At 36.1% G+C, this 13,075-nt stretch overlaps 2 protein-coding genes across 2 annotated transcripts; both read right to left on the bottom strand.

Annotated features, from left to right (window-relative positions):
- Nucleotides 1–7,962: 7,962 nt before the first annotated feature.
- LOC131600124 (nicotinamidase 2) lies at nt 7,963–9,180 on the bottom strand. Its single transcript, XM_058872343.1, has 3 exons — nt 8,814–9,180; nt 8,349–8,731; nt 7,963–8,256 (listed from the first exon to the last, which is right to left on the bottom strand). Exons 1-2 carry the CDS (start codon nt 9,109–9,111, stop codon nt 8,442–8,444), a joined length of 588 nt encoding a protein of 195 aa, XP_058728326.1. The 5' UTR covers nt 9,112–9,180; the 3' UTR covers nt 7,963–8,256; nt 8,349–8,441.
- Nucleotides 9,181–10,109: 929 nt separating this feature from the next.
- On the bottom strand, nt 10,110–12,237 carry LOC131600123 (chaperone protein dnaJ C76, chloroplastic-like). The gene is made up of 4 exons (XM_058872342.1): nt 11,818–12,237; nt 11,364–11,620; nt 11,095–11,275; nt 10,110–10,997 (listed from the first exon to the last, which is right to left on the bottom strand). Exons 1-4 carry the CDS (start codon nt 12,205–12,207, stop codon nt 10,389–10,391), a joined length of 1,437 nt encoding a protein of 478 aa, XP_058728325.1. The 5' UTR covers nt 12,208–12,237; the 3' UTR covers nt 10,110–10,388.
- Between the last annotated feature and the right edge of the window lie 838 nt (nt 12,238–13,075).

Genomic DNA, 13,075 nt, shown 5'->3' with positions numbered 1-13,075 from the left:
CGAACTGGCGATTTCACATATTTTCGGGTCTACGTCAGATCCTGCGATCTGACCCAATTTGAGTCCAAAACTGACTCTAAACATCATATACATGCAGTTAATCATCAATTGCATCATTATTCATCATCACACATCAAAACAACACATAATCAATCAATAATCCATGCAATTTTCATCAATTCATAACCTCCCTAAACCCGACATATAATCCAATTGACTCAACAACATCCCTAATCAATATTATTATCCAAGAATACGATAATAGATGATAACCGGAGAGTCCCCCCTTACGTTAGCCAAAGATTCTTGATTGGTCTCTCCCTCCATTGCTCCTCTTCACGTACCAGCTTCCCAATCCCCCATCTCCTCTGCTCTGTTTTTCACGTTCCTTTTCTTATTCTCAATTCCTTATTATTTTATAAAATAACCTTTTAATTGGAATAAAACTTTTACTAACATAACACCCCCTCTTTCCTTAACATCACACTTGGCCCAACACCATAAACCATCCTTTTCCAATTAATTCCCACAACCACCTATAATTCTAATTATTAATTAAATTTCCATTTAAATTAAAAATTAAAATATACGGGTGTTACACTACAAGCCGAAGACCTCAAAGAACTCGAATTATTCCAGCAAGACTTCAAGACTATGAAGTAGCAGGTGATGATGAAGTCACGCCAGATGGAGAATTAGTTTATTTTTCTTTACTTGCAGGGGCTGAACCAATCAACTACAACGAGGCTTTAATAATTCAACAGTGGAAGTTAGCTATGGTCGAAGTTACAGGAATTCAAAAGAAACAACACATGGGAGTTAGTCGAATTTCTAGCACATAAAAAAGCTATCGACATAAAGTGAGTGTTCAAACTGAAACACAATGCTGAGGGGTCAATAGCAAGACATAAAGCAAGATTAGTAGCTCAAGGGTTTCTTCAAAGACCAGGGCTCGACTACTCTGAATTATTTGCTCCAGTAGCAAGATTGGAGACTGTTCGACTAGTGGTAGCATTGGCATGCAGTCGAGGCTGGTCGATATTTCATTTAGATGTGAAATCAGCATTTCTGAATGGTCTTTTAGACGAAGAGTTCTATGTCACACAACCTCTAGGGTTTGTGATTCAGAAGGAAGCGAGTAAAGTATATAAGTTGCACAAAGCACTCTATAGTCTCAAGCAGGCACCTAAGGCATAGAACAAGAAGATCGACTCATACTTAGTCGAGTTAGGATTTGTCAAATACAAATCTGAGTATGTTGTCTATGTTTAGGTTGTGGCACAAAATATAACAATTATCTGCTTATATACCGATGACTTGCTGGTAATTAGAAATAGCTTGGAGAACTTGTCAAAGTTCAAAGAGTTGATGTTGAAGGAATTTGAAATGTCAGATCTGGGAAAATTGTCTTATTTCCTAGGCATGCAATTTCAAATGTCGAAGTAAGGTATGGTGCTACATCAAAGGAAGTATGTCAAAGAGATACTCAAGAGATTCATAATGGATGATTCGAATCCTACATCCTCACCTGTCGAAACAAACTTAAAGTTGGAGAAGCATGGAGAGGAAGACAAAGTTGATGTAACTTTGTTTACGCAAATTGTGGGATCTCTGAGGTATATGTACAACAGTCGACCTGATATAGGTTTCGTTGTCAAATTAGTGAGTAGATACATGAGTGAACCAAGAGTGTCACACATGAAGGCTACAAGAAGAATTCTAATAAGATACTTAAAAGGATCAATAGAGTATGGAATTCTATTTCGACGAAATTCTGAAGACGAAGAAGCAAAAGTCACTTGTTTTTCAGATGCTGATTAGTCTGGAGATAAGGAATATCGAAGAAGCACAACTTGATATTTCTTTCAAGTATTTGGTGCTCCAATTTCATGGTGTTCGAAGAAACAACATGTGGTGGCATTATCATCGTGTGAAGCTGAATATATAGCAGGGTCCTATGCTGCATGTCAAGCAATTTGGATCAGATTGATACTTGAAGAAATGGAGGTCGGAGAAAAGAAACCTCTTGTGTTACAAATTGACAACAAGTCAGCCATAAATTTGGCGAAGAATCCAATTTTACATGGAAGGAGTAAGCATATCGAAGCTAGATTTCACTTCTTGAGGGAAAAGGTAAATCAAGGTGAATTTGAAGTCAGGAATTTTTCGAGTGAAGCACAGTTGGCCGACATTTTCATCAAAGGATTGAAGATCTACAGATTCCTAAATTTGAGAAGGAAATTTGGAATAATTTATATTGACTATTTTTAGAGTTGTTCGACAACTTGGATTATAGGGGGTATATTGAGATATTATTGGGATTTGTTGAGAAATTATTGAGATTGATATTATTAATATAATATTAAATCAAATCCAATCTAATGATATCAAATATAATCCAAGTTGTGTAAGTCCAAACTCAATCTGGGTTGTAATAAATAGTCATAGTTGTATCATTATTTGTACAATTCAATTCATTAATATAATCCTTATTTCTTTTATTCTCTCTATTCTCTCCTCACTAAAAGTGCCTCACGCACTAACAGGCCCTATCATTTTAGGAAGAGGGCTCAGAAAAGGAGATCATTTATCTCCTTATTTGTACATTTTATGTGCAGAAGGCCTTACATCTCTCTTAAAACAAACTGAAAGTCGATGTCACTCGCATGGTGTATAGATTTGTCAATGTGCACATATCATTAATAATTCTTTATTTGTTGATGACAATTTTTTCTTTTTCCGTGCGAATGATAAGGAAACGAGGTTGATGCATGATATTTTAAATACTTATGTTAATGCCTCAGGGTAAAGTATAAACGTGCAGAAATCAAAGATTTACTTCAGTAGGAATGTCTCATGATTGTCTTAGAAGTAGATACAACCAGGCTCTCAAATAACCTAGTGTTCGATCATGTATTGGCACAAGAAAGTATTCGGGTCTTTCTTCCATGATTTATAGAAGAAAGAAGGCCTTATTTCATTACATCAAGGTTAGGGTTTGGAAGCTTATCAACAACTAGAGTAGTAAAATGATCTCACAGGCAGATAAAGAAGTTCTTAAATTTGTGATGTGGTGCAGGATATTCCAACCTATTGCATGAGTATGTATCTTTTACTTGGCTCTATTGAAGAAGATATTCAGAAGATGATAAACTCTTTTTGGCGGGGCTCTATTAGAGGTGGTAAAAGAGGTATTAATTGGCTTAGTTGGGAAAAATTAACCGTGCACAAAGAATGGGGAAGCATGAGTTTTCGTGATCTCCATGGGTTTAATCTAGCAAAGTTGGGAACTCTTATCGAACCCAGATTTAATAGTTTCTCGAGTCTTCAAAACAAAATGTTTTCCTCAAGGGAACTTCTTGGGTCCGGGTAGAGGTCATAATCTTAGTTATTTTTGGCGTAGTATATTAGTACTTCCCAAATTGTGTTGGAGGAAGGAAATTCTTAGAAGATTGGTGACGGCTCTTCTATTCACATTTGGTCACATGTTTGGCTTTGTACTGATGGTAGTTATTAGGTTCACACACTCCTCCTAATTATTCACATTATAGGTAATTGGAACGAAGCACTTATTAAATGTCTTTTTGTCCATAGAGATGCGATGAAATTTTAAAGATCCATTTTTTGAGATTAAATAAGGCAGATGTAATAATATGGAAGTTTAATTGTACATGTGAGTATAGTGTTAAAGTGGCTATAGAGTGTGTGCAAAGTGTTTGATCAATAGAGATGATTTAAAACTCACAGGTAACTGGAAACAGTTGCGGAATCTATCTATCCTACCAAAAGTAAAAACTTTTTTGGGGAGAATAGGAAGAAACTAGCTTTCACATCGGGAGAATCTACGAAAACAAGGCGTAGATTGTCTTCCATCTTATGTTCATTGTGGTTGAGATACTAAGAATTCTTGGCACCTTTTCCTTGTTTGCCTTGATATTGTATAATGTTGGTAGAAAATTTCTATGTGGTTTCCCTAACATAATGTGTTGCTCTCAGCTTAAGGATTTTATGATGTTTTTTGTAGGTTTTAAGTCATTTTAATGATGCTCAGATATCCATGTTCTCCACGATAACATGCGGTATTTGGCAAAAGAGGAATCTAAAGTTTTCATATGACAAATACGATTATGTTTAAAGCGTGATTATTCTAGCAACATAAGTGCTTAGCTCATGGAGACATGCTCAAAATAATCAAATGACTCAAACCAAGTTAAATCATTCATCAAGTATTCATTAGGAACCTCCCCTCTATTTCTTTTACATGTAATATAGAAGGTGCCATATTTCAACAACAAGCTTTCCCGGGTAGTAGAATGTGTGTTTGAGATGATAATGGTAGTTTTGTTATGGATAGAACAAATTGGTGTCACATGAATCTTCAACCAGCAGAGTGTGAAGCTTGGGCTCTGTATAATGCGCTACAATGGAGTGTGGCAACAGGTCTTACAAATGTCATTTTTAGCTAGACTATAAAAAAATTAGTCGATGATATTCACCATATAACTTATAATAAGATTGGTGTGAGATTAGTAAATCTCAGTGAGTCCTTCTATCCTATGGGTCATCTTGGCTCTACAAGGTGCATAATCATGTACATATCAACCATCGATTCGGGGTTTCCTTACTTACCATTTCTAGAATGAAAAACATCACATAGCATAGGATTGGAAGTCCTTTTACTATCCAATTCCAATATCACCAAATCACACAACAGTAACTAGGAGTCCCTGACTAACCAAATCCAAGATCATCGATACATATAAAAGGTAGCACCACACATATGCATACTCGCACCCATGCACAAGAGAATACTAGAGTAGTTTACGCTTGCCTACTAGGCCACACAAGCACTCTCGACGAGTAACCAAATGCCTAGAGTCAAGAGACTTTCACAAGCTTATCGCACGATGAATCATATAAGTACATCAGAATCAATCTGACACCAAGTGATTTAAGTCTATGTGGCTACACAAGCCCATCTGTGACGAGTACATTGGACTAAAATTCGACACCAAGTGCCATTGCCTAAGTGGTGACATGATCCCGTCAATCATTAATACGCTGGAGTGTTAGTGGCGAGTGCAAAAACGCCTACATGATTGCACAAGCCCACCAGGCGAAAGCACTAGCGAGTACATCAGACACAGATCCGACACAAAGTGATTTACGCTTATATGGCTACACGACCTCGCTAGTGGTGAGTAACCTAGTTTCAATGCCTAAGTGGCGACACGAGCCCACCATAATGATAAGCTAGGTAAGTTTCCCAGTGAGTGTACGCCTCGTCAGGCCCCACTAGTTCACCATATCGGTAGCTCAGGTGTGTTAACCGCAAGCGATTTATGACCTAGTATATGTGAGGCCTACTCCATATTCTAGCATCTCAAATAAGTTATCCAAACATCCACATCGGACTATTTATCCCAAAATAAACGGGAACAGGACAAGAAGTGATCAACATCACGATTTCCACTAAGTCACAATGCATTATAGTAGTCACATGTCACAAAAGACGGCGCCCCACTCCAATTTATGGAACAAAAGTTGCACAAGGGAATTATCATAAAATTTCACTAACAGATACTAGCCAGACGAGGCCTAGGCGAGCTCCAGGAGAAACCTGGAAGAAGGAAATCATACCTAAAAACTGGCCTTCTCACCGAGCGAAGCAGCAGTGGGGCTTGCTCTCTAGGTGAAGACAAAGCAAGCTCCAATTGAGCTCTAAAAGAAAGGAATTCATCTTGAAAACGAGTTTCCTTGCTGGGCGAGGCAAGAGCTCGCCAGGAAAAGCTTCCTAGAAAAAATAGAGGCCAACAAATGAAGGCCTTCAAGGAAAAGCTTGAGCTCGCTGGGGAAAACATACAGAACCCAAAAAACCACAAGCAACAGCAGGCGAACCCGATACAAAATTCATCCATTTTCTTACATGCAACCACGAATATCCTCATTCAATTCGTAATCCAACATGCATAAATATATTAGGGCTTAAGAATCTTACATGTTACATGTTTCTCATGAATCTCTCAAACCCTTTATCCCAATTCATAAACCTAAACTCATCCCAAAGGTCTTACCTATGGACTCACCTTTCAAAACTGAAATCTGAGAGGAAAAGATATTGAATTGTTGATTCTAAGCTTTCTTAACCATCCCTTCTTCAAGAGCAGTCCAAGGATCATGCATGGAAAGAACTGGAATGAATGCTTAACCAAGAATTCCTCCTTCTCTCCCTCCATCTTGGACGTCTCGCTCACTACCGCTCTCCTTAGTTCTGATTGTAGCATGAAAGTAGTGAGGAAGATTGCGAGGAAATGGAACCAAATCACTTAAATAGAGTTTTAAGTGAAAAGACTATTTTGCCTTTGTAGCTTAGAATTATTTGCCGACAAGCTACTCTTAGATAATTAAGATCATTAGCTTCACTAACACACAATTGTTCCCACAACAACTTCTTAAGTTTAAAATAAATTGGTGTTAAGAGGCTAGGGTGTTATCCCCCACTTAAATTGAAATATGTCCTTAAATTTCTTCCGATCAACGGAATGCAATGCTTCTTATATTTCCTTCTTTAAATAATCATGCAACTTTGCCTGGATGCAACTCTTCTGCATTGTACGATCCTCTTATATACTTGCGTTCTAGTGCCTCCTCACTAGTAACCCTAGTTATTACACAATCATGCATCTTCTAATACGCCACTTTTTGATACACTTGGGGGTGAACCCTTCCAAGGTCTACAACCCTTACTTCTTTGCACGGAGTCTACGTAGCTTCATAAATCACTAGATTCTACTCTAATTGGTCATACGTCGTTTTCAATTTTTACCTAGCTCGTCACCAGTTACTCAACGTAGGCCATTGGTTTCCCAATTATTTCCTTCTGGTTCCTTGGACTACTCCAATCCAAGAAAATTCATGTTATAACTTTCATCTTTAACAGCGACGTTGCGTATTCACTTCCACACAAGTCCATGTGGAGTCCTATATACTCTTGCTAAATCCTTTGGTCTTGATTGTCGAATCCCAGGCGATTGAGATGATTAGTTCCAAGTTCTTCTTTAATGCATGGTAAAAGTTTCTCATATTCTATCCTTCTTCGAGTCTTAGTTAGAACAACTAGAGCTGAACACCACAAGGTTGTACGATCTGTCCAATGAGAAGCCTTGATTGTTAATAGCCCCATACATAGTTTTGACGATGAAGAATGGCTATTACGGTTAATCTTCAAATGTCGCCTAATTTACATACACGCTCACTAAGTGCTCAAGGCATAGCCACAATGAGATTACATCAAGAAAAATCCTTCAATTCCCTTCAGCATCTCCAATGGTCACGTTAAGGAATAGCCACATAAGGCGTTGGCCAGGAAACGCTAATCACATGTAAATCCTATCTCAAACATTTACACACTAAGATTCATTGATACTCTGACGGAACGAAAGAAACATCCACAATGTATAAATTTGATATTACTCACACGACCATGACCACTCAGGGTCTTTCCATAAGCATAGCATCAAAATCTCATCCATCCCTCTGCCGCCTGTACAAGTAGCTCTCATATGTCGAGTGCGACGTATAGATCATCGACCGTCCTGTTCTACCTTACGAGAATCCAAAATTGCGTCTCACAAGTATATTATCATAATTGTATATTGAGACCGAGACCATTAAAATCCTACATCTGATTGGAACGGAAAACATCTCGTGCACAATACAGATCTCAAAAGCACTGCTTTTGTCTATACAAACATTGCTTTCCCTATTGAAGATATCATACATTATCAAGACACTATTATTTTGATTGAAAACATGTAAATGTCCAATCCACCTAAAAAGGTATATAGTACATAGCAAAGTCAAGTGATTGACCTATTGACCTGTAAATGGTTATATTTTATGAGATAAATATTGGAAATGGTCTCTTATTCAATTTGAATGGCCATGAAAATTATGATGGCATGTGTGGTAAATATATAATATTATCATGAACTTTATCACCAATAATTTTTGCTTCTAAGACATGAATTTTCATTTTTGTGACTATAAGTCATGTCCCACTACACAAACCCTCTAAATAGTCTATATTTCTCATTAGCATGATTGGTGTTACAAATCTTAACTTAATGTGATGGTTTGATAAACCCAAAGTTCGTAGAGAGTTGAGGAATTTGGAACTTAGAACTTCAACGATGTTGTTGTTATCGATTTTAGATCTATCAATTGAGTTTGAACTATAGTAATCCTCTACATCACCTGTAATATAAATGTGTTAATAATAAAATTAGTTGATACCCTTTCAATATAATGGTAGAGAAATAATAGAAAAAAGTATAGCTGAAATTAACCATGAAAACGTATTGTGTCTCCAATCCACATAACAGTACTAAATTCACACTTAAATTTAGTAACAAGGTTTCATTTTCCATTTTATTCAAGGTTTAATCAAGGGCTAGTTTAAGCTTGTGAGAATCAATCAAGTAAGCAAAACCATAAGCCATATTTTTCAAAGTAGCCTCATGAAGATCTTTATCAGATGTAGCAGTAGCATCAGTGGAGAAGAAAACCCTAAAGCCTCTAATAAAAGCCTCACGCGCCGTCGTCTCACAGCACAAGTTAGTCATCACGCCCGTCACTATAACCTCATCCACACCCATCTCCACCAGTTTCTCCTCCAAACCCGTCTTCCTAAATGCACTGTATGTACTCTTCTCCACCACCATCTCATCCCCTAACACCCACAAACACCATACGTAAATAATAAAGATGATTTTTTTATGTGAAATCTGTAAGGTTGTTGAACTGTTACTTACCTTTGCGGTTCAACGATGTCATGAGATCGGCCTCTACGGTGCCATCGATGATGAGGTCGCCGGACCACCACTCGTGGAGCATGCCGTGGTCGGAGGGAGATTTGTGAGAGTGGCGCGTGAATATGACGGGGATAGAAGCGCGTCTACAGAGAGTGATTGTGGTGTTGAGATTGGAGAGAATTGGGGATGCCATGGAAGAGAAATAGTTCTGCATATCGATGACCAAGAGTGCACATGATTTCGGATTTGGGTTTCGTTTTCTTATCTCATAGGAGGATGATGAAATCGATTTTGACATTGAAATCTTGTGTTTCGTGTTGTTGTGGATGATGCAAATGATGAAATACAGATATAAATATTTTCTAAGATAAAAAAAAAAATTTCAGCCTATGTATAAATGGGAATTTTTTTTAAAAAATAATCAAGTTTTTTTAAAAATTACGCATATAACCAAACTTTCAAATTAATTACATAAATGACCATTTTTTTACTATTTTAACACATTGTAATTGGCGAATTGCAAATTGTGACGGTTTAAAATTCTCTGCAAATATATTTTTTTAAGAGCAATTCGCCACTTGCATTAGTGACTATACTTAAATTTTAATATTTTTGTAAATTGTGGGGGTTCAAAACCGCCGCAAATTTAACAAAAATTAAAATTTTAAGTGTAGTCGCCAATGCAAGTGTGATTTGTCTTAAGAAAAAGATTTGAAGGGGTTTTTAACCGCCATAATTTGCAATTCGCCAATGCAAGTGGTGACAATGTGTTAAAATAGTGAAAAAATGACCATTTATGTAATTATTTTGAAAATTTGGTTATATGCGGAATTTTTTTTAAAAGCTTAGCTATTTAAAAAAAATTCTATAATGGAGCGGAATGAAATAAAGCAAATTTTAAATAATCTCAATTCCATTCGATTTTAAATAATCCCGAATAATAAAATATCATTCAATTCCATCTCATTCTGCTCCATCCGATTTCATCAATTTAAATAAAGCCTTAAGCTATATTTGAATATCATGAAATCAAGAGAGCAGAGCGGAATGAAACGGAGCTTGGGTTATATCACTATGTACACTTTGTTTATTCATTCAATACATTGGAAATTATTTGGTATTAAGATTTTTTTACTAAGATTTTGAAGTAAGGGGTACAATTTGTTTGAGCCAACCCTTAGCTGATTTAGATACCACAATGGTCTGATTGGAAAATAATATTTGTAAATTTGAAATTCCTTAGATCTAAAGTCAACCAAATTACATTCATTCAGACGCTGCGAAAATTTTGTAAGCTGTAAGAACACCTTCTGCTTTATTCAGAATAAATTGATTCTGTTAAACAAGTATATACTTTAAGAGAGACCTTATAATACATCATCTGTTCTGAATTCATATATTTCTTCATATACTTAACTTCATATTACATGTATATCTATTCTATACTAACCTTTTATTCATCTATTATATACTGCTATCCATAGTTCTGTGCAGCTGCTATATAGCAGTTGTAGAGTGTCTCCATCATCGCAACCGCAAATGTGGCCGCACGAGCTGCATCTTAGAGTTCGGGTTCTATCTATTTCTATTTCCGATGTTGGCCACAAATTCTACAACAACCAATCCAATCATATACCATGTAGCTGCTACCAATACATACTGCAACCAAGAACTGTTAACAATTTCCAAAGCAAGAGAACCACCTAAATGCTCTTTCAATTCAACTGTTGATCTTACTTCATGTAATCTAACTCCAGCCATACCAATCAATGAAGTAACAATTGGTAACCCCCATCTAATTGGACTCTTTTCATTCTCATATCTTTCAACATCACTTCTCTTTCTTTGTTTCTTTCCTTTCGCAAACGAAGCCTTCTCGATTGGAGTTGGAGTAGTAATAATACTAGTAATAGTACTAGTTTGATCGAAAGTTGATGGAGTCCAATATTCCTCGCGATGAATCGAGTTTAAAGGAGTTTGATTGTTGGTTTTGTTTGAATCTCTTAGTTTTCTCTTCGCAGCTGCATCTCGAAGCTTGTTAAGATTTGGATCAGGTAGTTTATGCACAACTCTTGTTATGCTTTTGTTAACACTCGCACTATGCGGATGCCAGTATAACCAATTGGAAATTGATCTTATTGCTTGAATCGCCGACATTCTTGATTCTCTTTGGAGATCCGTTTCCTGAAAATAGATGTTGTTATATTTGAACTTATCTACTGACATAAATATCGGTTTGGGAGATCGAGGTTACGTAAGCATTTTCTTAAGATGCACTAACCTTAGAGTACTTTGAAGCTTTTTCCATTGTCTGCTGGAATCTAGTCTGAAACTTCTCCACGTCTACGAATATGTTCGAGACACGAGCACCTGCTGTATTACTTGCACCTACTCTTACGTTTCCGCGTGGCTGCTTCGACATCAAGAACTCTAGTGCAGCGAGGTTGGATCTCTCAACAACTCTAGTTTATTCAAAAGAAAAAAAAATTATATCTCATTAATCAGATAAAACACGCACGCACGCACACACGCACGAGCGCATACACTTACGAAATGCAGTTGACAGGGCAAGCTTGTATTGCCTCATCGATTTTCTGTTCAGAATCAGCCCACTGAGAAACAACTCTAGCTCTTCCATAAACTGATTCTATAGCAAAAGTCTTTTCAGCTATCAAAGCACATTTTAGGCATCCAACACATTTTACTTCATCAACAAATACAGCCTTCTCCTCACTTTCTGAACCACACCATACCGAATATGTTGGTTTTCCGGTAAAGCCTTTGAATTCTGTGATCTTTGCATGCTCCTACACCATTTTTCTTATACTATAAGCAACCAAATAGCTAAAAGTAAACAGATACAAAAGACGCAAACAAAAAATACATGAGATTTGATCAGAGTGTTCGGCCAATTGTGTCTACTTCTCCGACTACTAATTCGTAGGACAAAACTAGTACTATATATCTTGTAACCATAAACTAGAAATAAGAGAAATTAATTGACCTTATCGTAGGCGAGGCGTGCGAATGGATCCGAAAGAATGGCATAAGCATCATTAAGAATGATGGCCATGTCATGACCAGAAGGACCAGCAACATCAGGATGGCATCGTTTCTGAAGAGATCGATACGCGGTCTTGATCTGCGACTGATCACACGAACTATCAATTCCTAGAAGATCATACAAGTCAAAATCCAACATGGAAGATGAAAAACTTGATGATGATGATGCCTTACATGTGAGAGTAGAGAAATTGGATTTAGAAAAACAAGACTTGTTGTAGAGATTTGAAGTTTTAGGAGTGAAGAAAGGAAGAGATGAAGATGAGACACTAGCCATGTTTATGGTTTGAGTTTGAGAACAAGGTGAGGCAACAATAGGATAAGACATCATCGTACCTTAGAGAGTTTCATGATTCACGGCTTCTATATATCATGGCATGTCCCACAACACAACAACCATGCAAGATATTTTGCTTTCTATTCTAACTTTTTCTTTTTGTAAGAAAAAATCTAGTTTTTTTTTTTTTTCTTTCTCAAAATAATGTAGCATAGTCAAAGATATTTTTGTAAAGATTATTCTTTCTAACATAATGTGGAATTTAAATGGGTTATTCTATTTTCAAAATGATCCCACTAAATTATATAAAAATCATGAATTTAATTAGTGACACTCACATAAATTACAACTAAATCTAATAAAAGATGGGTTGGAAAAACAATATATTGCTGAGGGTTATTAGTATGTAATTTTATTTTTTTTCTAATTTTTAAACTAACAAAACTACGTATTTATAAATCTTATTGTTATGTCATTTTTTAAACTTAAAATTGGTAAAAAAAAGAAAAAACTATAAACTATAAATTTTTGGTGTATGAAAATATATTATTGTAAAATATAATTGTAATAAGATGTCAAACTCTTTAAAATATCATGTTAAATATTAAAATAAAACTTAATCTCATTTCTTATTAGTTTGTTAAAATATTTAAAGTTAAAATCAAATTATTTATATAAATAATTTAATATGAAATACAACATTAACTAAACTGTTTTGAGTCGTCTAGAAGATACAATAACTAAGACCCAAGAAGCGAAATGGCTGACCAGACTGTGGGCTGGACATATATGCTATCATAGACAAAAAAGCAAGTAATCCCAACCCAAGATCAATCGAACGGATTTCCGCATCTCTTGTTGTTAGATTAACGAGAAATTATAACTGACTTACTATTTAAATGCTACCGTATAAAAGGGAGAA

This window comes from Vicia villosa, linkage group LG4 (genome assembly GCF_029867415.1).
Source record: "Vicia villosa cultivar HV-30 ecotype Madison, WI linkage group LG4, Vvil1.0, whole genome shotgun sequence".
Lineage (NCBI taxonomy): Eukaryota > Viridiplantae > Streptophyta > Magnoliopsida > Fabales > Fabaceae > Vicia > Vicia villosa.
The sequence above is the reverse complement of the archived record's forward strand: the minus strand, read 5'-3'. Positions and strand labels throughout refer to the sequence as shown.